At 34.5% G+C, this 26,637-nt stretch overlaps 2 protein-coding genes across 4 annotated transcripts in view; one reads left to right on the forward strand and one right to left on the reverse strand.

The window, feature by feature from the left end:
- Positions 1–26,637, forward strand: part of CACNA2D3 (calcium voltage-gated channel auxiliary subunit alpha2delta 3) — a 399,128-nt gene that overhangs the window by 311,349 nt on the left and 61,142 nt on the right. For all 3 annotated transcript variants that reach the window (XR_004161297.1, XM_031555548.1, XM_010718481.2), the window contains exons 20-26: positions 1,014–1,081; positions 2,873–2,918; positions 3,066–3,163; positions 3,956–4,049; positions 5,454–5,549; positions 6,829–6,950; positions 7,559–7,639. Coding sequence is in view for 2 of the 3 variants with exons in the window: in XM_031555548.1 (XP_031411408.1) it covers positions 1,014–1,081; positions 2,873–2,918; positions 3,066–3,163; positions 3,956–4,049; positions 5,454–5,549; positions 6,829–6,950; positions 7,559–7,639 (605 nt within the window). In the remaining variant the exon portion in view is untranslated. The remainder of the gene's footprint in view (positions 1–1,013; positions 1,082–2,872; positions 2,919–3,065; positions 3,164–3,955; positions 4,050–5,453; positions 5,550–6,828; positions 6,951–7,558; positions 7,640–26,637) is intronic.
- On the reverse strand, positions 16,234–22,602 carry LRTM1 (leucine rich repeats and transmembrane domains 1). The gene is made up of 3 exons (XM_010718480.3): positions 22,073–22,602; positions 20,040–20,636; positions 16,234–17,283 (listed from the first exon to the last, which is right to left on the reverse strand). Exons 1-3 carry the CDS (start codon positions 22,077–22,079, stop codon positions 16,850–16,852), a joined length of 1,038 nt encoding a protein of 345 aa, XP_010716782.1. The 5' UTR covers positions 22,080–22,602; the 3' UTR covers positions 16,234–16,849.

A 26,637-nucleotide genomic window follows, 5' to 3' on the forward strand; every position in this document is an offset into this window, starting at 1 on the left:
GTTAAACTCAGTGTAATTTTTGTGGAATGCCATTCTTACTCTATTTAGTAAACAGATGTGTGACTACATATATGCGTGCAGTGTGGCTTCTAATCCTTAGGACAGAAATAATAGTAGTAAAACTCTCCTTTTTCAAAATGATCTGTATGTAGTTATGATGGGATGAGAACATAGCTTCAGGAAGACAGCAGGGGCAACATTTATTAAAATATATACTGAAATGTCAAAGATGTTTACTTTCTGCCTATTTCCAGATTGAGCTTTTGATTGCATCATGTGTGCACTTGGATTTGTTGGCTCTACATATCCTTAAAGGATGAACCCATGCTTTTCAGTTGTAATGATTACAGACAGGATCCTAACCTGGGATACTTTCTGGCATTCATTCATTTAAGGCAGTTATCTGTGTATGTATTCCATATGAAGAGCCATGTATCCTCCATCTGGTTCATTAAATTTGAATTCTGTTAATGGTAGATGAAAAGCAACACAAAACAAAGCACTTAACTGTAAAAGTTTATGAGGCTAAAGTTATTGCAAGAATATTAAACTAGGAAAAAGATATGAATAGCAGAATAATCCAAGAAGAATTGTGCTGCTGTTGCTACATATGAAATTATTTTCTTAGTAGCTCCACTGATTCCAACGCTTACATGTTTCTAAACATCCTAGTCTTGTTTCCTTCAATGTAAGGCCATAGGTATGTTCAAGGCTCAGCTGAAGATGTGTCGTGCTGGGTAAGCTTAGAGGGGCACGTTTATTAGTTTGCAAGATAATACTGATGTACTGCACCTCTAAACACACTTAATAAAGGCAGTTGTTGTAGGCTCATCAGAACAGATCCATCAGATCCTACAGAAGCAGCTAGTTAAACAATGTGGTCAGTGAGGCTTTGGAAACAGTTTTTTAAAGTTAATAAGCATACACAAGCTAGAAATGTTAGAATTGAAAATATCTCTGAATGTCTGTTTTTGTGTCACAGATTTCGAAGTCTGCTCTATTTCTCTGCACAGTTTAGGTGTGGCTCTCTCTAGAGGACATGGAAAATATTTCTTCAGAGGGAATGTAACTGTGGAAGAAGGTAAGATACTCTCTACCTTCTCGTGTTCCTTACACAGTAGTTGAATTGTTGACCTGATAGACCTAAAGCTTGTATGTTTCTCTGCAGATTCCACGAGGGAATTAGATTTTATTTTTTAAGATCTTCTACTTCATGGGATTTTTTTCTTCATTTACATTACGCATAGTGAGGCCTTGAATTTTCTTTAGATGAGCATCATCTCCCCTCCTTCTCTCAGTGTTTCACAAACTTGTTGAACACCTCTAGGGATGATGACTCCATCGCCTCCCTGGGCAGTGTGTTCCAATACCTCACCATTCTTTTTCAGAGAAGAAATTATTCCTAACATCCAACCCAAACTTCCCTTGGCGCGCAAATTGAGGCCATCACCTCTCCTTCTATCATTGGTACTGAGAAGAGATCGACCCCCACCTCATTACAACCTTCTTTCATGGAGTGCAGAAAGCGATAAATTTTCCTTGAGCATTCTGTACATGGTGTACCTATCCATGGAGGAGCTTTATACTGTTAGGTGGTGAGGTTCTAGCAGTTCCTGACAAAATGAGTCTTACAGGAGAGGAAATTTTTCTGATTTTATTCCAAAATCTTTATTTCCAATTCTGCTTCTTAATTCATTGGTGATTTTAATATAGTTTTTCAGGTCTTTGTTGCTCAGCTTTGTTTCGGTAAAAAAAAGTTCATGTTCCAAGAAGATATATAAAAAGAAATGTTTGAAAGTTTATGAATCACAAAAAAATATATGTAAATAAAAAAAAATAAATAAATCTGGATAAGAAGAGAGCACAGCAGGAAACTTGGAACTTACTCTCCAAACTGTTCCCAACCTACCTCTCGCAATTATCCATCTCAGCCAGCCATTATGATACTTCCTTTCAGATGCATCACCCCCTAACAGAGCCATATCCAACCATTCCTTTTCTGTCATTCTTTCTAGTCTTTCTGACTGTTTCTCTATCACTGGCACATCTCTGTCCTCTCTGAGTAATACAGTTGGTGTTCTTGTTTTGAATTCCCTCTTTGCCCTTATTCACCATGGCTCTGTCCTTATGTAGTATGCGCTCTGGGGGTTAAACCCAGAGCCTGCCTTCTGAACTATATTTGCTTATTGTCTATTGATACATGCTTTAAGAGTTTTGAAAATTGCCAAAGTACATTTTTATTGTGCTATATAACTAATGATATAGTTCTTATTTACAAGCATCTGCGTGGCCAGTTAGAACAATAAACCTTTTCTGAACAAACCTGTGAACTGCTATTTGTGCTCATAGTGAGTGTGCTTAGGCTTTGGGATTTGTTCCTTTTAAAGAAATATTATTTAAAAGAGAAAGAGAAAAACTCCCATAAAATGAGAAGTATACATTTTAGCGTGAAGAACTTCACTAGACAAAGAACAAGGAAATATGAATAGGAGGTTTTTTTGTGTTTATTTTTTTGTTTGTTTGTTTGTTGTCTTTGATTTTTTGGTGGTTTTTTGTTTGTTTTTTTACCATTGTGCATTACTCTGTTCAGGTTTTCTTCTCAACTTCAAGTACATCGCATGAACAGTTTGTACGTGTTAAACATGTCAATGCAAAAACATTTATTCCTTCCTTTTCATTTTTAGATCTGATTTAGTTGGGTTTTGCCAGTCTGTTAGACTCTAAAATGTATTTGAATAGTTTACTGTGATTTATTATATTGTGGTAATAATGCACTTTCCAAGAAGGAAGGGTTTATGTTATGGAGTGTATGTTAATAACCATCTGTTACCCAGACTGCTCCCTAAATAAACCATTATTATTCCTGTTACAGGTTTACATGATTTAGAACACCCTGATGTATCTTTAGCAGATGAATGGTAAGCCTTAAACAAAGCATGAAATTGGTGTCTGTTACCCTTCTTGGCTTCATATTGTTTGTGCTTTCTGAAACCAATTCTTTATGTTCAAAGAGAGATCATGCTTATGCATATTAACATTTTACTGTTTCGACAATATGTTCTCAGGTCCTATTGCAACACTGACTTGCATCCTGAACACCGTCAAATGACTCAGTTAGAAGCAATTAAACGCTACCTCACAGGAAAAGAGCCATTGCTCCAATGCAAGTATTTTGTTAAGTATACATGTAGTAGACTTTATCCCAGCTAAAAACTGTTATACTGTACTTCCTGTACAAAACACAAAGCTACGTAGTTTGATAACTTGAGATTGGATTGCATGGCTGATATCACTTTCAAATTTCATTTGCTTTTGAGCGTTTTCCAGAGGATCTGTAAAAATACAGATGATACAGAATTCTGGGTTTTATGGTAAACAGTGTGCCTGAGCCAAATATTCAAATTTCTGCTCAGATGGTATAGCTATACCATGCAATATTATCATCTGGTTTCGTAAGTTAAACAGAGTTAGTCTGAATCAATCCTTAGATCACTCCTCTAAAAAATGTACCAGATATTTCCAGAGTGCCTTAGGGACAATATGTATGGAGTTAGCATTTCTGGACTGCAAAACAAAAAAAATCACGTAGATAAGAGCATATTTTCTCCGAGATCTTTTCATGAACTTAAAGCTTTTGTGACTTAGTGGACAGAATAGTTTTAACCTCATTTTATATGACAATGCAAGCGTGAGATATATACAGGAATGTGTTACATGGAGTGGAAAATGCGTTTTTTGTTTCCTTTATAGTTATTAGTAATTGTTCATGCATTGAAATAACATAAGAAAAAACTACAGTGCAGTTACATATCATATAATATTACATAGTAAATGCTTTATACTGCAAAAAGCTTGAACAAAATACAGTAGAGTCTAAAAAAAACATTGTTTAGTTGTCTAACAGCAACAAAAATTATCTGCATGTGTGTTTACTGATTTTAATACAACATTATAGGTGATAAAGAATTGATCCAGGAAGTTCTGTTTGATGCAGTGGTGAGTGCACCAATTGAAGCTTATTGGACCAGTTTAGCACTAAATAAATCAGAGTAAGTAAGCTTTGAATGTCATTATTATCATGATTGACATGTAATAGCAATGCGTAAAAATTGGTAAAATGCTTTGCAAATCCTGATGTTTTGTCAAGTTACCAAGATTTATTTGAATCAGATTTTTCATTCCATTCAGTTTATTTACTCGGGAATTTTAATTTTTCAACTACATTAAAAAGAATTAAAAGAACATATTAACCAATGTATCTTAAATACCACCAATTTTGAATTCAGTATCGTTTATGTTGCACTGTACATCATGATGCTCAGTAGCATAAGGTTACTCAAATTTTACAATATATCTGATGAGAACGTATATGAAGCACAGCATACAGTTGAGACTATTTCTAACAATTGTTTAGAATAATTGAATTTAATGCATAATTTATCAAAACTGTTTATTGAACTGGTAATTTGTGTCAGAACAAATTATATACAATTATATACAGAATTTATTTTATTTTATTTTATTTTATTTTATTTTATTTTATTTTATTTTATTTTATTTTATTTTATTTTACTTATTTCCAGAGCCAAGTGTTAAGCAACAAGATATATATGTTAGGGAAAGCAGATTAGCAGTTTGCATCAGAAACTGCTGATAAAAGGCAATTCTGGGAGTTATCCTGATTAGCTTTTGTTAAATTTGCATCATGTCTAAAAGCTGCAAGAAAAAGATATTGTTGGAAACACATACTGAATGAGTAAAATCAAATTCAGTGAGACCTAATTCAGCAGGCTGATTACCCAGTGTCCTCTTTGAAGATAAAGATAGAAAAATATTGCATGCTAGTATGCTGTAGGCATCAGTTAATGTATATAAGAAGTATAAGGCTTTTAGGAATCCTCCTACACAATGAATTAACAACAGGTCCAGTAAAAACAAGGACGACAACCTCAGAGACATACTAGTCGGAGACTTGATCCCCTTTCATATTCTCATTTACACTAACAAGATAGGACATTTTGGAACAAAGCATGTGAGGCTCTTCTAGTCATACAAGAGCTAGTTTTTTAAAACAGCTTCTTTGGTCCTGATAGCAGTGCAGAAAGAGCATTTGGCCTGAACTACCTACCACATTCTTTCCTAAGGTCTAGCAGCAGATAGCAGTCGTAATGGCAGCTACATTTGATTCTGAGCTAGCTGTTTAAATCTAGCTAAGTTTTTGATGCTGGAACAGCAGTCACAGCTATGGCTTGAAGTGTAGGTGTACCATCTAAATAACATTTCTACATTGTATGTTTGCCACAACCTAAACTTTAACTAAAAAATAAAAAAGCAACTGTAGTTAAAATTATCTTACTCAAAGGTGTGTACATTTGTATTTTCAGAGACCAGTAATATAGCTTTATCTGTTTACTGTCTGGAAACATTTTTGTTTGTGTTCTGCTCTATTTCAGAAATTCTGACAAGGGAGTAGAAGTTGCCTTCCTTGGAACACGGACTGGACTATCTCGTATCAACCTGTTTGTGGGTCCAGAACAGCTTACTAATCAGTAAGTAACAAACCTATGCTTGGCAACTATGTGTGAAAATGAGAAAAACCACTTATTTTCAGAAAGCATGCCTACTGTCGCTTCCAGGCTTTTGCATTTGTGCACCGAAATACATAGGACAAATTAGAAAGATTGAATAGAATTATTTCCTCAGTTGGAACATCTGGAATGATGAGCTGTTGCATAGCTACAGCCATAGATTTCATTTTCCATCATTTTTCAAGTTAGCTTTATACCTTTTCTATTCAAAAGGGAGTTCAGAATATGCTACATCTGTAGAAAATATATATATATATTTAACATCTCCTTTGAAAAAATATCATATACTTTTTAGAGTTTGTATCTTATTGCTGTGGATTCTTTTTTAAAGTCGAAACAAAGCTAACAGAAGTGGACTCGGTGAAAGGATCATCAGCAGATCTCATCATTCAAAAGATTTCCTTTTTTTTCTTTTTTTTCTTCTTTTTTTTTTTTGCATTTTTGAAGATGTGATGCAGTGCAGGTACAGGTTTCTTAAGATGGAGAGCCATAAAATAAGGTCTGATAATTAATGACTTTTTTAGTCAGCACTTTAGTTATGTCAGGCAAATATAGGCATTATACATGTGAAAAAAACCCTGCACTTTATGATAAATTAAGTTCATTGAATATAAAATTGTGTGATGTCTATCTGACCACAAACTATTGTAGTGTAAGTAGTCCAGGAGATGAGATCAATAGCACTGCAATTTCTTACTGTCGGACAACAAACCAGAACAATAGCATGGAGACCATACTTCTATTTATTCTCAGAGAAATTTTCCTCTGTCAACATTCCATGAAATCATTGATGAATTAAGTTTGCAGTTTTCCACTACTCTCTTTACCTATAATTTGGAAAGTAGGCTGTTAATTAGTTTGTTAGGGTTTTTTTTCTTTTTTTTTTCTTAAAAATAGATACCAATGGCAGCAAACTATCAAACCTTTAGTGACTTCTTCATTATTCATTCTTGTGTTCTGCTGTTAAATGATTCCAAATGAGCAACTTTATTTTATATCAGTAGAGGTGTATTTAGTACTACTTTGTTTGTGAGGTTTTCCAATTGCAAATCTGTTATGAATGAGTAGCAGGGCCTTAAGTTAACCCTCTCTTGTACTAATGATATTAGAATAACTGTCCAAAGTCATTTTATTCCCTGAAACATTGAGCTTTGTCTTCTTTTTCTCTTGTCTTTCAAATCTAGACATTACTGTGTGACATACAACAAACAAGTATTTTCTTTCTCTCTTCTTTCTCAAGAGATTTCCTGACAGCTGAAGACAAGGAAAACATTTTTAATGCTGATCATTTTCCACTCTGGTACAGAAGAGCTGCTGAGCAAATACCCGGGAGCTTTGTCTATTCAATCCCATTTAGTACAGGTCTATAATTTTGTCATTATCTATGTTCTGAACCATATATGTTAGCAAAAGGATAGCAAATTTTTCAGCACACGAAGGCTGTGTAGTTAAGCTGAAATGCTAATATTAAAATACTAAAATATGCATTGAAATCTGCAGCTAGTTTACTGGTCCTTTGACCTGATACATCTTTTACAGGGCTCCAAGTGAAAACCCAAGATACTATGTAACTGTTGTTGAATATTTGCCTAAATTGAATTTACAGCTTCATTTTAAGCAAGAAAAGTCCAAAATTACAACTACAACATCTCTGAAAAGCCCAACCGCTTGTCATCTTTGTTGCTATTCTTATCAGAAAAGGCGAGAATTGATTACTAATGTCTGTGATTTAATCTTGTTGGGCTACTCAGGAATTTTGAAACATCAGTGCTTGTATGTTCTGTTCATGTACACCATGATATTTGCTGTCTTTTAGCATATTTCCTGAGCACTGCATTCACTAGATTATTTTGAGCTACAGGAAAAAAAAACAAAAACAGCAACAACAACAACAAAAAAAAACAAAAGGTGAATTTCCTTATTCTGAGATATGTTTGTTTGTTTGTTTGTTTTCTTATTATACCTTGTAGAAACAGCAAATAAAAGCAATGTAGTGACAGCCAGTACTGCCATTCAGCTTTTGGATGACAGAAAATCTCCAGTCGTTGCAGGTAAAATTCTTATAGTTTATTTGTTTTGTTCATTTTTTAAAAGCAGTGTATAAGTTCCTCACTTTTTATTTTAGTTTGGCAATTATATTATGTAGGAATATAATATTTTGAGAAGAGAGGAGGGAAAGCTACAGTTGTATGAGAAATAATTGAATCCCTTAAAGTAGAGAACACTTAATGATTCCTCTGCCTAAGGACTTGATCTTTTATTAATTGACTATCCAAGATCTCTGTGAGCAATGGAGTTTTAATAGAAATAACAATAATTATCAGTGAAGCATTTTTTTGTGGATGCAATTCCACATAATCATAAAATAGAATCATAGAATACATATATTCTACTATAAAACAGAATATCTTACATTAAGCAAAAGGAGATGTAAGTAATCACTGTCTGGTGTGTAAGGATTCCACATAATCTTCAGGTTTGAAAATCCTATTCTGTAATAAATACTGTGAAGCAATCAGTTTGCTTAGGTTATGCAAGGTGTGATTTGACCATAAAATATTAACTGGAAACAAAACTCTACCATTTAACAGCCAAGATTATAATCTATTAAGTTATAATCATAAGAATTATATTAGATAGATAGATTATATATAATAGCCAATTAGAATATAATGCTAAAATTATAATCCTAAAGGCTAAAAAGTAAAGTTTGGCAACTGTAGACTAGACGTAAAACATACAGATTGAAAAATGAATTAATTTTTAATGGTTGGACATTGCTCACTTATTTTCAGATGCTTTTTCTGCTCAGTTTTCTCAACATATCTATTGTTACTGAACCTGAAGTGGGAATTAAATTAAAGAAACTTTGTGGCTTTTTCCAGAAATCAAGCCATTTTAGAGAAAATTAGGTAGCTACCACATGAAACAAGATCCTACTCTTCTCATATAGGTATTTTTTTACTTCTCCCTTATATGTTTTTCATTAGGAGTGAAGGTCCTTTTGAGATCTATACAAACCATTTTGCATGAAAGTATCAGTCAGCCACAGCCAGCACGAGACAAATAAGTACATGCATTATTTTTGTCCTCTTTCAGATGAAGATCATAAGTGTACTTTGACATTTGCATTTTTTTCCATCAACAACTTTCAACAAAGTACCCAATGTCTGGCCCAAATTTTAGATTTGATTATAGGGTCAACATTGGTCCTTTCAAGCAAATGTGTCTAGGACACAAGCTGTAGCAGAGGTAAACGGTCAAAGTTTGATGGTTTTGTTTGCCAGACTTGAGAGATTGAAGTAGGATATATTTTCAAATGCTTACATACAGGTTCAGATTTGGCCAAAATATCTCATTTTAATTTGTGTGAACTAAATAATCCTCATTCCCATTTGGTCTAAGTGGATTACAGAAAGCAGAAGCCTGATATGCACATTTAATGTAAAATCACTGTGGTCCCAAGAGGGATTTGACTGAAAGTAAAGCTGTGCCAGAATATTGTTTATTGCAGATAACTACAAGAGTTTAAGACAGGCAAAGAGAAACTAGAGCATTGCTATAAAATGGAAACGTGAGTTAGAGCTGCCCACAAGAATGGAGGAAAAAAGAAGAAAACTAACCCTTACTGCACATTTTGCAATCCTGTTTTCTTAACTGTTTTTGTTTGATTCTATACTTGTAGGTAATGATCAATTATAACACACTTAATATGCAAATTGATAAGGCTCATTGGAAGTAGGCTGACTCAATCCTGTAATATAGGCACTAATTCCTAGTGTCAGTGAGTCTCCAGACTGTTACTACAGGAAACTTGAAGTGATTTGTTTTCTAAAATCCCTCCTGTCTCTTTCAGCTGATGTTATTTTTTTTTTTCCTGAGTGCAAGTTTCTGGCAAGTGTGAAAGCAGATAAGTCTTTAATGTATTTGAGGTAACAGCATGCTTACTACTCTTTCCACAGAGTTCAGTTTAATTGCAGAAGAGACAAGGAAAGCAGGTTTTTTTGCATTTAAAATATGTTTATGCTCAAATTTCTTTGTCTTAGCATTCTCTGTTATCAAGCCTCCTATATTTAGTTTACATTATAATGATCAATTTCTTCATACTGCCCATATTACAAAGCTAAGGAGAACAACAGATGGTAAAATTTTGTTTTGTTCTTCCAAGTACGATCCAAAAGTTGTAGAATTACCCTAGAAAAGACCAGGCTGAAATAGACCTCAGAGACCAATGGATCTCACCTGGTCCAACCTTTCATGTCAAAAGCAGGGCCTACACAAGGTTGTAATAAATCTTCTCTAGCTGAACTTTAAAAATCTCCAGTGTTGGAATGTAATATTAGAAGCTATATAAAGGCAGTGTTGCTTTTAGTGGCCAAAGTGACAGCAGTCTATATGGGATTTCTCAATCTAGTTATTATAAATGGAGCAAATTCACTGAATTATATCTTCTGACGTTCATTTGAAAGGTAGTATGTCTATGTGAAATGTTGATAGCATTCAGCAGAAGAGTTTTGTATTCTTTCATATTGCACGATGACCAAACTTAGTTCACATTCTTGATGTGAGCATCTACTTCCAAACGACTGTAAGGGCATTTCTGTGAATGCAACATAGAACTTGTGCAATCTGTACATGGTTATTTTTACTTCCTTTTGAACCAAGAGAAGTGATGGTTTCATCATCGTAATTTTGTTTAAAATCAATTTCTAAAGATATAGACTAGTTATATACAATTATTGTATAGGTGACCCTTGGTCTCTACCACAAAGTGACGCTCTGAGACTAGTGACGCTAGAAATAATTCATCACAGAAAACATTTATTAGGAAGAAATTTGATTCAGCTTACATGAATGGAAGGAATAGCTTTTAAAATTGCGCTGCTGATTTCTGCTAAAAAGGCAGATCATACCTGTTACTTAATGCTTATATATCACTAACATTTAAAATTACATCGGAGTATAATTGTAAAAATATATCTTCAGCAGTTCTTTGTAATTAGAAGCAGGAGGTCTTCTCCTCTGTGGATACTCAATCTCTGGATCGTCAATAGTTGATTTTTAAATAATTTTACCAAAAATCCTTACTAAGCAAACATATAATATTACATTTTACACCAGTAAGTAGATTGCCCAACATAAAACTAGGCTCATTTTGCTTTCCAGTATTTAACTATTCAGAATGGATTCTTCCTAGAGCCCATATAAAGGTTCAAAGTTTTTGTCTCCAAACAGGAAATTCTGTTATTCTGTGTTTAATATTCCCAATCGAGATGATAAAATTCTTCAGATATTTTGAATGATATGATTTGAAAATTTAGGCCCTCCTTTTTGTTTCCCCATCCATAAAATAAGTGAAATTTTTATCGTATCTTCTTTCAGCACTAATTTGTTAAAAATGACATGTGATTTTGAATGCCACAGTAAAGTGACCCTGAAAATCCTGCTGTTTAAGTTATTTCAATCCGTGCCTTGAAAAAAAAGGAATGACCTAAACTCTCACATTACTCTTAAAATACAAGTATGTCTGTTTTAGGCTGGTCACACTTCAGTTTTTTTTCATCTCTCTGTTTGAATCAGCTTCTGCAGTACAACAGTTTGAAAGGAGAAACAGTAAGCATACCAGTTTTTTAGTAACTGAGACTTAGTTATGTAGGCTCTAAGTAAGCAAGATCTTTTTATATTTTTATGGAGGAAAATGTGAGTATTGTATGGAGACTAGCTGCCTTTATATGACAAAACTTATGATCTTCATCCTCTTTCTTCTGTGTGTGTTAGCAATTGTATAAATGCTACTTTGAAATTCTATTTAGGATTTTTTTTTTTTTGGCATGAATTAGAATGAAGTTCGTATGCACATCTCTCTTTGAGCAAGATCCAGCACATGTTTTGAAGAAGTGACTCCCATTAATTTAATTAAAACTAGCTTGAACTGCTTATATTGCTAGGAGTAGCAGGTATTGTAAATATCTCACAAATTGTTAAGTCAGTTATTGTTACAACAGCACAACAGAATTGTATCTATTTTGAACCTCTCAGTTCTGCTTGCATTTTTTTTCCCTTTTTGCAACGTGAATTGCTTTGGTATTGCTGTATTAAAGACATGCGTGCAAATGTCACTGTCATACACAGTCCTTAAAATTTATGGCACCATCCATAAAACTGCTTTTTAGTATGAAGGCTTAAGGGAAAATGAATATGTCATCAGAATGACACACCAACCAAATTGTTGAATCGTTCTAAAATAGATGTTTTCCTTGTCAGGCAAGACAGTGATTTACTTAATCTTTACTCCACATTATAAGCCACAGAAGATTATATTCAGCAGTAGTGTTTAGTAAATCCCTCAAAATGCTTTGCATGCTTTGGTGGAAAACCACTATTTTATTTTTTTTCTGGAGTTTCTTGTTCATTTTGAATATTATCTGTGTACTCATAAATGTAATATTAGTCTATAGACTAGTGTTTTCAGCTTCAGGAAAATTGGAATGTATATTTGTACAGTCTAGCATTAAATAGCTGATGGACTTAGGATAAAAGCCATGACTTGCTTAGGAAATGTACTCTGTAGGTAATGCATGAAGACATGCAAAGTGCCCTACTGAGTGCTTCAGAACAAGTAGTTCAATTCTGCCTCTCACCACTGCCTGAGCAGTGAATCTTGAAATTAGATGGTATACTCAGAATTCACACATTTGCATTCATTTCTATTTGTTCTCAATTCATTTTACTGCACAGAATTAGTATTTGGATTAATCAAATAACATGGCTCTTCAAGATATTTCTTTGCTAGTATTTGCTTCAGAATGTAAACCCTGTTTAATTCTTGGGCTTTCCTTAGCAGTTCTCTGGTGGATGAATTAGATCAATTTCCCGACATGTATAATAGAATAGATACAGAGTAAATTCCACAGAGCATTCTCCACTTCTTCACTTTTCCTTTGCTTTTGGGGTTTGTTTATTCATTCGATTTTGAGTACTGTACAATTTTGGCAGAGTGGAAGAGCTTAAGTAGAAGAATGAATCTTGTGATCTAATAGCAATCTGATTCTAAATAATTCTGAATAATTCTTCTGGCACAATAAATCCTTGATTGTAGTATGACACAGCAGAAAAGACATCAGGTCCTTTTAAAAAATTCAAACAATACAGCACAAAGATGAAACTCAAAAGCACTTTGAGTATTCTCTGCTGTTATGTAGTATATGAATACATTAACTCCAATTTAAGTACTGGGGATCAATTAATTCATTTCCCACTGTAAAAATATTTGAAAACATTAGCAGTTTTACTGTGTGTTTGTTGTGTCTTGAAGTGAGGTGGTAGTCTTGCACAAAAATTCATACCTATATTGTATATAGCCATAAAACTATGGGGTATCCCTCAGTAATCAGAGATAACTGTGCCTTTCACTGGTTTGTTTATTATGGATTTCCAGTTCCTATTCCTTCTCCCCTGTTGTGGCTTACTGCTATATCCAGATGACTGATGTTGCTGCCTGTCTCATCTGGGGAGCATACAGTCACATATCAGATGATATAAGCCCAGGAAGTATCGAGACCTTCTGTGATTGTTAGTACTGTGACACTTTTTAACCACATTCAAAGATCAAAGTTGTAAAATTCAGCATGTTTTCTGTAAGCTTAACTAAAGCCTGCACATCTTTGTCTTTGGGCCAGCAAAGATAAATGGTTATTAGTAGGCAACAGTTGGTCGTTTATTCTTAATGCTGTTAATGATAGATAAGTTATGTGTAATGTCATTCAACTCTACTTTGATATTCAAGAAGAGCGATCCTGATTTTGGTAGGACATGGGAAGACTTATTTTTTTGCAAGTTTTGAATGGAAAGGCACATATGGCAAACAAATATGTTTCAATTTAAGCTTTATTTCATTTGATATAGTTTGTAAGGACAGTTTCTGTAAGGAATACTGCCATATCGTAATTTCTAAACTCTTCTAAATTGACATTTTAGAAGGCCAGCTTTTCAGAAAACATGGTAATATTGTTAATCTCTATATAAAATTCAGGAATAAAACAATATATTTACCTTTGCAAATACTGCAGCAAATAATGTATCCTGTTTTTTTTTTTAAATTTTATTTTGTTGAAAGAAGATTAGAAAAAAAAATACTGTGCTTACCCTAATACCACTTACTAGATTGCTGGAAAAATAACAAAGCTTTCTCAGCAACCTTTATCTAAAACATAAAGCTGTGCAGACAACTTATTTCGGGAGCAGATGTCCACTGCTAAGCTTTACAAATTAAGGATGCTTCTGTGGGGAATCCCTAGATCCAGTCTACTACATTACAGTCAACAGTTGTTATGGACAATTTGTTATAGGCAACAAAATTGCACCTTTGTATCTATTTTTTCGTTTGTTTCTTTTACTGAAAAATAAATAATTTTACATTTATTAATTCAAGCAATTAAATCAATACTTTTCTCTTTTGTCTGTTTTTTTGCATAAATAATTGGAATTTGATAAATGTAGACAGTTGTAAATTTGTATAGTCTTGCCAAAGCTAAATGAGACATTTCTTGGGTGGTTTATTATTATTATTATTGTTATTCTTAAAGAGCATATATTTTGAAAGTATAAATCAGGTTCTGCATGGATTGGCTTGCTGTACTCCCATAGCAGAGTGAACAAACAGAAATACAAAATACTTTGCTTTCTGGCAGAACTCCATATCAATTCACAGCCTTATTTGTGCATAAAAATCCCGAAAGGATTTTAAATTTGAAAAGTGTTCCTTTAAATGTTGCTGTGCCCTTCATTGCCTCTTCCTCTCACTTCTCCTTTTTTTTTTAATTTTCTTTTTATTTCTTACAGTAAGAAAAACCTAAAAGGTTTTTGTTAATAAGAATATTTTTTAACGTCAAAGATGTTGTTCTGGTTATTTCTGGCAGGGAAATATTGAATCCTTCCTTTGTTTGAATACGTCAGAGGTGTAAACTTATTTGTAATGGGAGTTGCATTGCTGTTAAAAACGCTGTGGCTGAAATCTCCATGGAGGTCAGAGGTTTATTAGCTTTCATTTTGGATCTGCCGTCTGAATGCAAGTGTACTCATTTCAGGTGGTCACCATAGGAAAGCACTGTTATTTGGCTTGGCTCTGAACTAATTTTTTGGCCCATAGGCAGTAAAATACTTCCCTGAGTTATTTCTCTATGAAAAGTTATGTTTTCCTTTGAAAAATAATATCCCGCTAAATTGATAAAAAGAGTAATAAATGTTGATCTCCACACTAGAATGACTTTGCTCTGAAAACAGATTGTTCATTAAACTTCAGAAAATATATCAACTGAAGAAAAAAAAAAAGGAGAAGCACATTCACTTTGGAATTACATCATCAAGAGATCAGGTTTAAAGAGCCTGAATATAAATATTCCGAGAGATTCTGTGCCGATAATGTCTCAGCTGTAGTAATATACCTGGTCCAAAGCACCACATTAAAAAAAAAGGAAATGCAGAAAAACTGAAAAGGTTCCAGAGAATGCAGGAGAAAAAGTGTTTGGAAGATGTGTTCTTATAGAAAATTTTGAAACTGCTTGATTTATTTAGTACAGAACAGACTAACTATAATGTAAAGGGCGTAGTAGTAGAAACCACAAAAAAAAAAAAGAAAGAAAAAGTAATTGATTGTTTTCATTTGTGTGCTAGATTTACATTAAAACTGAGATGCTTAATTTCTACTGGACATGAAAGCAAGTGCAGGTGCAGGAATGAGCTTTAAAATTTACGTTTCAATTATTAGTAAGTAGATAAGAGCAAGGGTTATATGATTCCTGCCATATAGCTCATTATTCAGTTGGGGCTATAATTGGAATGGCTGTAGCTGCTCTAATAAGACTTGGTCTGGGAATCTGTCTGTTGAAAGAAGATCGGAGGTCTCTGAATGCTATGGCACAGCTTCGTTTTATTCTTATTGGAGAGACAGCTGCTGTCCTCAAGTCTTCTGGCCACTAAAATACACTAGCAATATTTTTAGCAAAGCAGGTTTAGGGCAGATACTAAGAAAAAATCTGCAGACTATAAGCAAAGTCGATTGCTGCATTCACTTCCTAGGCAGATTGTTAATCCGTGTCATTGTAAAGGTTTAAAAACACCTTAGACAAACATCTGTCACAAATAGACTGGACGTTACTCCTTCTAGTCTCAGAAAGGGTAGATGAAGTAGCTGATCTCTTTGGTTGTTTTGAGACTATCATTTCTATGAATTATTTGAAAAATACTACTGCACATTCAAAATATTCTCTGTGTTCTAAATTGGTTACTGTGGTTTTTGCTCTGATATCCTCTGACAGGAGAACAGGTCTGCAAAAAGGGTAGACCCTTGAATTAATTCAGCTGGATGCTTTCTCTTTGAGAACATGCCAACATGCAGCTAGGTGATCCTCCCTACTGAAGGGCAGCACAGTGATCAGGACTCCATCTGTAGTCCTGAGATTGTGTGGATTTTGGATTAAGGAGTTTCGGAAAAGTCTTTAGCAAGCATGTATCCCACTAGGATAACAGGTAGTGTCTCTTCTTATATGCAGCGTATGCTTATTTCAGTGCATGAAACACAGTGTAGCATGACTTCCTCCTTCTATGGTTTCTCAGCTCTCTTCCTTCTTCCTTGCAAGTACTTTGAAGATGAAATGTGATAGATAACAAGATGCTTCCTGTTTTCTAAACTCCATAATGGGGGCAAATTAGGAGGTGGGAAATAGTATTTGGAAACGTTACAACAATTTTGTAAGTTATCAGTGCATAGACAGTCCAGTTCTAAAACTGATTATAAATTATATTTCTGAATACATACCAGATATTTTAAGATCTTAAACTCTCATCATTTGTGTTTTTCTTTGCAAAAACCTCTCATGTTGAGTGCTAAGTGTAGGCACACCATTATTCGTATACTGTACTAATACCACATCAAAAGCTACGAATGAAGAATGGAATACTTGTAAATAACTGTGTTAAAACTTCATTCTCTCACACATTCAGCCTTACATTTTGGCTTCAGAACATATAACGCAAAATATGAGTACAGATATATGCAATAAGTTGCATTCTGCTACATAAATATACCTTAATGTATAGTTCAAAGAACATATATGTGTATATGTATATATACGTAGAGAATTTCTTTAACGTGAAAAATAAAATAAAAGCAGTCGTAACTATTAAACCAATCCTATTTAGATTCCAAGCTTTTAAATTGAGTGAGGGCTCTTTATTTTCAAGAAACCAGAGACAAAAGTAACTCAAGCCAAGGAGCTATCAAATGGCTCTTTTTCCTCAGGAGTCCCATGCTGTCTTGCAGGGGCCAAATGTTCTTTGTGGTATTTAGCAGTAATTGCAGCATAGGCACAACCATAAACAGCAGCTGCCAACATCATTAGACACACAATTCCACAGACAACTCCAGTTATTACTACAGTGGCAATTGCATGACGCAAATTAACAGGCCTCGGCTTTGGTTTGGGTTCACAACTTAGCCTGCTGTTTTCCCCATGTTCGTTGTGGTGAGAGTGCTTCAGAGAACTCCTGTGCTCAAAGCTGTGGTGATGAGTGGTGGCCAGATGAGTGTGAGCTGTCGTAAGTGGGCATGCCCCAAACAGTTCATAAGGAACTTTGAGGAGGTCCTTGCCCTTCCGAATCCCTGGTGTTGCACAGATGATGCCATCACTTATTCCTCCTGAAAAGAAAAATTAAAGAAACCCAACAGATTATGGTCTTAATATTTTGTGGTTTCTGAATTCTCTTCATGTAGAGTTTACAGATACCCAAGTTACATTTATAGTCAGTGTTGACTTTATACTTTTAAAGATGTCTAGCTATATCTAGAAAAAGGGCAACAAGGAAGGTGAAGGGCTTGGAGAATATGACCTAGAAGGAGTGACAGATTGAACTGGGGCTGTTTAGTCTGGGGGAAGAGGAGACTGAGGGGAGACCTTATTGCTTTCTTCAAATACCCGAAAGGTGGTTGCAGTAAGAGTGGGGTTGGTCTCTTCTAACTGGTGACAGATGAGAGGATGAGGGGAAATGGCCTCAAGTTGCGCCAGTATGAGTTTAGGTTGGCTATCAGGAAAAACTTCTTTACAAAAAGGGTTGTTAAGCACTGGAATAGGCTCCCCAGGGAGGCAGTTGGGTCACCATCCCTGAATGTGTTTAAAAACTGTTTGGATGTGGTACTCAGGGACATGATTTAGCAGTGAATTGCTGGAGTTAAGGTAGTATGGTTAGGTTGTGGTTAGACTTGATGATCTTGAAGGTCTTTTCCAACCTGAGCTATTCTATGATTCTCTCTTTTTCCAGTTAGATCAAAGGTAAGAATATTGCACTTGAACAATCGTAGAAGAAATTATTTGCAAGTAATAACTTTCATCACAAATTGTTACAAATACAAAAGTAAAGAGCAGCAAATAAATGTAAGCAAGAAATGTCATAGATAAAAATAAAAGATATTGCTAACAGCAAATTCATTGCATTCAAATTTGTAGTATTACTTCGTTTTCTAAAGAAAAAAATAAAATAATATATTAGTAAACATATCTCGCTTGATTAAAATAATCTGTGAAATAATCATTCTTCTGGCATCATGCATTAGTTATAATGAAATAAAGTGTAGCAAGTTGAGTACATGAAAATATTTTCAAGGTTTGTGGTAAGAAAATATTCAGAGTTCTAAAGAAGTTAAGATTAATCAATCTATTACTTGTTCAAGTGGTAAACTTCATAATTGCTCACAGCCAGCTTCTGCAGCCTCTCAAAGTATGTTTTTAGTATAAACGGGAAATGAAGTAGGAAGCCTCAGTCTTGGTAAATCACACTGTTGTTCCTAAGCATGTAGAGCAACACACACAGGGAGTTGCTTTCAGGGTTCTAATTAGGCCATACATCACAGCCTTAGGAGTATGGTGTGCTGAGGAGTCAACAAGGCCAAAACCAATGTTTATATATTTAAAAAGTTTAACTTAATCAAGTTAGTTGAATTTTCTCCCTCTTCTCTTTCTGAAATAATCCACCTTTTAGTTAAGGCACAGAAATTTTTATCCTTAAACGATTTTATTTGAGAAAGTAGTGAATAAAAATGGACTCAGATGAAAATCTGGAGTCTACTTCAACAAAAATATTGATGCTATTCCAAGATAGAGATGAGAAGGTTGTCCTGCTGAAAACTCCTGCTGAAATTTCTTTCAGGAAACAGTTCCTGCATATGCAACTTTAAGCCCTGGGACAGTGTAATGTCTTATCATCCAAAATATTAAGATTAAGATGAGAGGAGTTTAGGCTTTTGTCTATTCTAAAAGATTATTTCTGGAAGTGGCTTTACCTCCTCAGAAAAACTTTTTCTATGTCCCTGTGTTGACAATATAGTTTTCCAACTAGCCTGCAGACTTCTGAATGCTTGGAGATGGCAGTACATCACAGGCAACATGGACCATCTTCTCACGTTCCATGTCACCTTCATGTGCAGATAGTTCATCACACTCAAGCATCAAAACTTCATTTAGAGAAAAATAAATTGCACAGCAGTTTTGAATTTTCAGAGTCTGAACATACCTCCCAGGAGAAAGAAATTTGCTTTAATGCTTAAAGTCTTTCCTGCGTTCACTGTAGGTAAAATGGATATTAATAAAACGTTTTGGGATGATGAAAGCTTGCTTTCTTTTTTTTTTTAATATTATAAAGTTTCTCTGAGCTCTGGAAGCAAAACAAATTCTTAAATATGTAGAATTAGATCATGTTCTTTTTTTATAAAGCATAACTCTAGGACATATTTAAAAGCAAGCGTGAACAAAATATGAAGCTACTTTACATATTACATTTCTCAGGTGGTGGTATTTCATATATCAGTCACGATATTAATAGTCAATTTAGTACTACAACAAATTAGAAAGTAATATCAGACAAGAGTAGGCTTCTATAAGGTGAAACATATTTTTAGGTAAGTATTCTTATAAGGAAATACCAAGTTGTAATTTAAAGAGAAATTAGAATCCTGAGTTCTCTAAATTGGTACTGATACCTGTGTTGATGCTTAGTTTCATGCATCAGGTAAAAAGCTTCTGCATGTTAGGTTGATTTCTAGCAAATGCATTTGGGTAGTATTAAGACAAGTACATGTGCTCAAGTTATGCTTGTTTTATATGTAGATACTGGTGTGGATGTATATACATACATTCACTACAAACATGTATTTCTAGAATGTATGTATGCAGACTATAGTTTCTCAATGTAAATGATCCTCTATGATTCTAGTTGGCCACCTGTAATTATGAGCACACCTATATTCTGGGCTATGCATAGGAATGTATTTTAGTATGTTTATTTGATAGCATGATGCAGGCTGTGAGGAAAATTGGTACACTATAGTAGTGAAGATCAGTTAGCTGCATTTGGAAGGTTGTGTTCTCATGTGCATCGTATGTAATGAAGAGAATTCCTTACCTCTGTATAAAAAACTCTCCAACCACAGTTTCAAGCCAAAGACATTGCAATTACATAGCCAGGGATTATCCTTGAAAAGAACAACTTTAAGGTTTGGAAGTGACTCCAGCAGAACTCTTTCCATTTTCTGAAGCTTGTTATGCTTCACTGACAGTAATGTAATATTCCCTGTGCTGTTTCCGAAAGTCTCAGGCAAACGTACAATGCTGTTGGATGACAGGTCCAGTTCTTTGAGGTGTGGTAGGAAACTGAAGGTCTTGTTTTCTATATAATGAATCAAATTTCTAGTTAGGTTTAGAACTTGTAGGTACCGTAATTTTTGTAAAGCACCTGGTGCAAAACTTGAGAGAGAATTATTAGACAAGTCTAAGATTTTCAGCAGTGGTGTTCTAGTGAATGCATTTTGGTTGATTCTCCAAATGCGGTTATTCTGCAACAGCAGTATCTGAGTTTCAGGTGGTAAGTGGGCAGGAATTTCAGTAAAACCTCTATTCTTGCAGTCTGCAGTCTTTGAAGCCATATGGCACAGGCATTTTTGTGGACACCCATGAGCCATGTGTACTGTGAAGACAATGCTCAGCACCAGAAGCCAGTTACCTGTACCACAAATGAAAGAAGCAATAATGCTTTGAAGTTATTATAAAATATTTGTCTTTTGACAATACAGAAGTCAATAACAAAATAAAAGCATATACAGCACGTTTATAAGCCATACTGTAGATAGCATAAATATAGTTAATAATTTTAACAGTGCATGAGTAAATCACAGATATTATTGAAATACTTTTATATAATGGAGTGAAATAAGTGCTCCCAGCATCTTAAAGTGAAGTACTGCTCATGGCTTTAAATTAAGTATAAATCGTTTTCAGGAGGTTTTGCTATCAGCAAAGATGTGATTGAAGGAAATCTTGTGAATTTCCTAAAATTACTAAATTGTAATGTTTTTCTATATGCAGTAGTAATACTTTCAGCTATCTTATATCAGAAGAGTCATTTTTATTTTTATTTTTAAAGTTTTACTACCTAAAAAGAATTAAGTTAATGTACTATCAAAAGAGTAACAAGCTTTAAAGGCATTTCCATAAAAAAGTTAACAGTACTTTTTCAGCAACCTTTAAATTTGTTCTTTAAAATATCTATGTTTACACTTGCTTGGATTCCAGCTGTACTTCTCATAGATACACGTTTCTACTCACTCAGCAAACATTTGTCAAGAAACTATTATAAAGATAAATGAGGTCACAGGAGTACTTAACACTATTTAGTATTTATCATTTATTATTATCATCTGTTCCCTGATGTTCAAGTCAGCCTTAACTGAAAAAAATATATCATTTTTATCTTTCATGTATAGCTAGTGATCTTCCATTGTATAAGAACATGCAATTTTATGCAAAGCATGAAGTTAAGATAAATAATCGAATGATGTTAAGTGATGTGAGTTTCTCTGAATAAAGAGACTCAGTGATAAATTCTTTTCTCACGTTGGTTTTGAGACACCTCAAACCATTTTTACTACTTGATATTTCAGAATGAAAAATATTTTGGTCAGTTACTACTTAAAACCTTTGGAAATTAAAGGAGGCATTGGCTTTCAAAGATCAAATATTAATTAGTAACAGGGAATACCATATTGAAGGAACAAATATGTGATTAAAACATTGAATATAAAAAATATATACATGAAAATATGAATGAAAGTTTTAGTTTGAGGCTACATTTTAACTGATAAATTCCTCATTAGTTTTCCCTGTAAAATGAAATTGTATTCACATTAAAATTATAAATAATCCCCTGCCATCCCTGAGTTCTATATTGTAAAATTCATTGGAAAAAAAAAAAAAAACAACAAGAAAGCATACCTGTAAATAAGGTAAGCAATACATTCAGTTCATTACATTGTTCTGCAACAGTTGGTTTCAGAAACTGACATACAGCTTCCAACATGGAATTAAAAATAAACATGAGTCAAGGAAATGCCTAAAGAACAGAATAGCCTCATTATTAGTCTGAATGCATCAGTATCTCACCTGTCATTCTGCTTTGCTTGTTTCCTACCTTGAAGAAGAATCAGTCCAGTTTTCTGAGGTAGAACAGTAAATGTACACTTTATTCTGGCTCCTCCTTCAAATCTGTAACATGCTCATCCAATTTCTTCTGTTTGTTTTGTTGTGGTGTTGTTTTTAGTTTTTTGTTTTAAGATTATATCTGTGGCTTGAGTAGAAATGCTACAATTTTTAGAGAGTTAATCCATCAGCCTTTGTTTTTTTTCTTTTTTTCCCTCAGTGTTCATTTCTGACTCTCAGAGTCTTACCCTGCCTCTTTTAATCTGTCAGCAGGCCATGCAAAGAGTGTCTGTCAACTCTAACTGGACAGCTGTAACATACAAATCATGACCTGATAGCCCCGTCTTTTTGATTATTTAATCTGCCTCACATGGAAGGCAGGAAAATAAAGCTGCCTTTTAAAATCCAGTGTAGTTTCTGAATTGTGGTGGATTATTAGCTATGCTGTGTCAATTTTTGCTAGATCAGATGACTCTGAACAAAGATTCTGATTATCCTGAGCTGTGACTGGAGGCAGTGGAGTGTGTAATATTGCCACGAATAGTCATGTGGGTTGATGATATGGTTTTGACAGTGCACTTGTTTGCTCTTCTAAGCTTATTCATCTGACATCCATTAGTTGTGCTGACAGGCTTTTCTTGCATGGGAACACAGAACTGGTATCTCATTCTATAAAAATGGCAATAGACACCAAGAATACTGAAGAAATTTATTTCCAAACATTATTTTAAAGAAATGAATGTGTTCTTACAGTGCTTTGATTTGTCTCCTTGATACTACTACTCATTCATAGAGTATCAGCTACAACAACAACAAAAAAGAGGATTAATGACTTGTGATTATGAAATAACTCAAAGGTGTTTCAAGGAATTAATGATCTGGTGTCTTTCATGATCATATGATCACTCTATCATCCATTACCTTTCTTGTTAGTGGGGAAGTAGTGCAATCAAAAGCTTTCAGGACAGTTCTGACGTGTAGCATAGCTAACTTTGGTCCAAATTCTTCTTTTATGTGATTTTTGAGAAAGTCTAACAATACCCATTTTCTACTGCAGAATAGAAGGAATTGTACACAAGTGGAGGTTGAAAAGGACATCTAGAAAACATCTGGTCCAAACTGTTCTTTAAAGCAAGGCCTTACATGAGGTTACCCAGGTCCTTGTCAAGCTGAGACTTTCATGTTTCTAGGAAAGCATCAGCAGCTCTAATGTCTGCTACATTCCAGCAGCCTTAGTCCTGTCTCTAACTTCCAGATCAGCCTTTGTGTCCCTAACCTTACATGCATTTTTTTTCATGCTACTCATCTCATATGCCTGCCTGGTCAGTGTTTTGTTTGTGTGTTTGTGTGTTTGTTTGTTTGTTTTTATCCCATTGGTTCTGCATTCCTCTCAGTCCTTCATGTCTCCTCTGTCTCTCAATCCACTCTCATCCTCTGCAGTGGGCATCTTTAATTCCTTTTTCTTGGTCTGAGGAAGAGATTTGATGTGCTACTGTAAAGGAAACTGCATGTAGAACAGTAATGATTATCATAGCATGCTTTGCTGAATTGATTCTGAGACTATTCAGAGTACCGAAAGAAACAATGAGTATTGTGAGATGGTGACAAAGAATGTGGAACAAGTGGCATTCTGTAAATAGATGTGACTGTTCATCTCAAAGATACTAGCATTATTGCTGTGAATGATAGGTCGTATTTCCTCTAACTCACAAGAACATTGACGCATCATCCTGATTCAGCCTGAAAGATTTCAGACTAGTACAGAGAAAATCCGTAGATGTAGATTGCCAGGTAGCAGCCATAGTAAATAGCTTCAGCTTTCCAAAGGGAGAGGAAGATGAATGTTGGGTTAAAGAAAAATGCTTCTTTAATCTTTGTTGCAAATCATGTTTTTCTACAGTTTCCCAACTCATGTATATGCACACACACATTGAAGAAACACAGAAACAGACCTGTCTGAAACTGTAGCATTGAATCGTTTTAATGAAGACAGAACTAAATGTAAGAAGGGCAATTATTAAATACAGTAATCCTTAGAAATTCTAGCCTTTGTAGTTGCAGATGCTCTGCTTTCTTCTTTAAAAGAAGGAATTTAGCTCAGGTGCTGGTTGCTACAGAGAGTTTCCCCTCTGTCCTTGACATAATCCTCCTCTGAAGGAGGAACAACTAAACTCTTGTTTGAAGACCTAAACACAACTCAAAGCAATGGATTGAGATACAAACCAATCCTTATCATGGAGTAATCATGGAGTACTGTATCTTCAATTCCTCATGTATTTCTCTCTACAAAGGCAGAACAATAGTTCTCATGACCGTTTGTTATATTGCAGAAGGTATTAGCTATGCTGCTGTTGCGTTATGATAGCACTTTTTCATACTTTTAAGTTCTCTTCAGAATCTACATTTTTATTTTTGCTCATGAATTTCCAGGTCCACAGAACTGTGGGGGTTGGAATGGACCTTTGGGGATCATCAAATCCAAATCCCTGCCAAAGGAAAGAGTTCAAAGAGTTTAATTAAAAGTTTCTTTTTTAACTAGTTCCTCTTTAACTAACATTTGCTGACCAGGTAGGCTTGCAAACTCCCACAACGTTTTGTATCATCTAATGGTAGCCCTAGGAATGTCTTCTAACTGCCCCTCTTATTTTAGGTAAGTATTTGCTGCTATAATTGTATTATTTTTAGGACTTGCAGTATTAAAGAGATGTTCATAGGACAAGGTCACACAAAGTTAAGCACTGTGGGAGGTTCAGTTCCAACAATAATGCAGAGGTTGTTTTATGTATTCTGAATTGTGGTATAAGAAGTTATTACTCTTTTTTAAAAAATCTTCATGCTGGATTCAGATTTGGAAACATATGATTAAATCTGTCAATTTGCTTTTCATGTAGATGTGGCCATCTCTTCTTCACATTGAGAACTCTGAATACACATATTTTGTAAACAGAATTTACCCTAACCTATAATCCGTTTCGTATTCCCATTTATTAGTAATAATACTTTGGTTATGACAGAGAAGTTTGATGTGGTGAAAATTACAGCTGTGAAACAGGTAGATTTGCCAGAAACAGAATAACTCATGAAATCTACTCTACTTCTGGGCTTTTGAACAACCAGCAATGATTCTTTTCAGTTGTCTGATGTGGTGCAGCAACTGTGTTATTGTGACTGCTTAAATTAACTTGTGCCTTGTTGTAACAAGATACGTTTCCCTTTGCCCATGGCAAGCTAGCCTGGTAAACTCATGTCCTGTCCAAGTGTGCTGGTGGGGCACTTCGCTGTCAGATTGTCAGAATGTACTTTGTTACAGAAGTTTATTGCTTTGTCCTTCAAAGGAATGTACAAGAATCATCTCTTCCTGCAGAGGAACACTGTATGAATTAGACTCTAGCAGAGAGGGAAAAAAAATTAGTACATGTATCAAATACTTAAAGTCTATAGAATTCTGACTACACATCTAGTCCAGACAGACATGATTATATGAAAAAAAAAAAAAAAGCATTCCTAAAACTATGACAGAAAATTCCTGTACATTCTCTCATTCTCTCCATTACACTTATTTTCCTTCTGCTTTTGAATGGGGAGATATAGTTTTACAGGGAAAATGACATGAGCTTTCTCCTCTGAAGGAGGAACAACTAAACTCTTGTTTGAAGACCTAAACACAACTCAAGGCAATGGATTGGGATACAAACCAATCCTTATCATGGAGTAATCATGGAGTACTGTACCTTCAATTCCTCATGTATTTCTCTCTACAAAGGCAGTCTCTGCATCCAAAGAGCTCAGGACCCTCTCAACTATGTCTGTCAAGGAACTAGATTTTCAAAAGTAGATGAAAATTAGAGGAAGGCATTGGTTCCTATTCCAGACCACCTTTCATAAGAGAAGTATAAGCTGGAAAATCAAATCAAATTTGGCTTGAAGAACTTAACAACCTTAAAATGTTGGCCATAGTTCACAGAAGACATCTGTGTAGATTTCTTCAGACATCTTATTAGTTAGGCAGGACAAGGGAAGACTAGTAAAAGAGTTTAATGACATCAAATCCTGATTATCATAACAGAGGCATCATTATTACATTGTTATCCAAAAGTTACTTGTACCTGCTCATTATGAATTATTTGTTAGTAACTCTGAACGTGAGAAGCAACATTTTGTAACTCCAAAAATAAAGAAACCAGTAGGCAGTTGTGATTTTGTTTTTTGGATCACTGAACTGAGAGAAAGAGTCCCATTTTCTTTTTTCAATGGTTTGTTTCACCATACATAGATACATCTGGTACATGTTTATAAAATACATAATTAATTTGTGAAACACAGTGCTGGAAGTTATCCTTGGGCCAAAAATTAGTAGGATTCATACATAATCTGAAGCCATAGTTACCTCATGGGACAAAAAAAAAAAAAAAAGAAATCATTTAGAGCACATATAAACTTTCCCTCTTAAGGGCTTTAATCAACAACTAGTGATACAAGTTATGGAGAAAAACCTTTCCCTGTGGGCAAGGTTTTTCTTTTTTTTTTTT

This window comes from Meleagris gallopavo, chromosome 14, assembly GCF_000146605.3.
Source record: "Meleagris gallopavo isolate NT-WF06-2002-E0010 breed Aviagen turkey brand Nicholas breeding stock chromosome 14, Turkey_5.1, whole genome shotgun sequence".
Taxonomy (NCBI): domain Eukaryota; kingdom Metazoa; phylum Chordata; class Aves; order Galliformes; family Phasianidae; genus Meleagris; species Meleagris gallopavo.

Excerpts from the sequence above, each read along its gene's own strand:
- LRTM1 (XM_010718480.3), bottom strand. Across the intron at positions 17,284-20,039 it reads GGAGAGTTTTTTATACAGAG|GAGGAATAAGTGATGGCATC; the intron begins GTAAGGAATTCT and ends TTTTCTTTTCAG.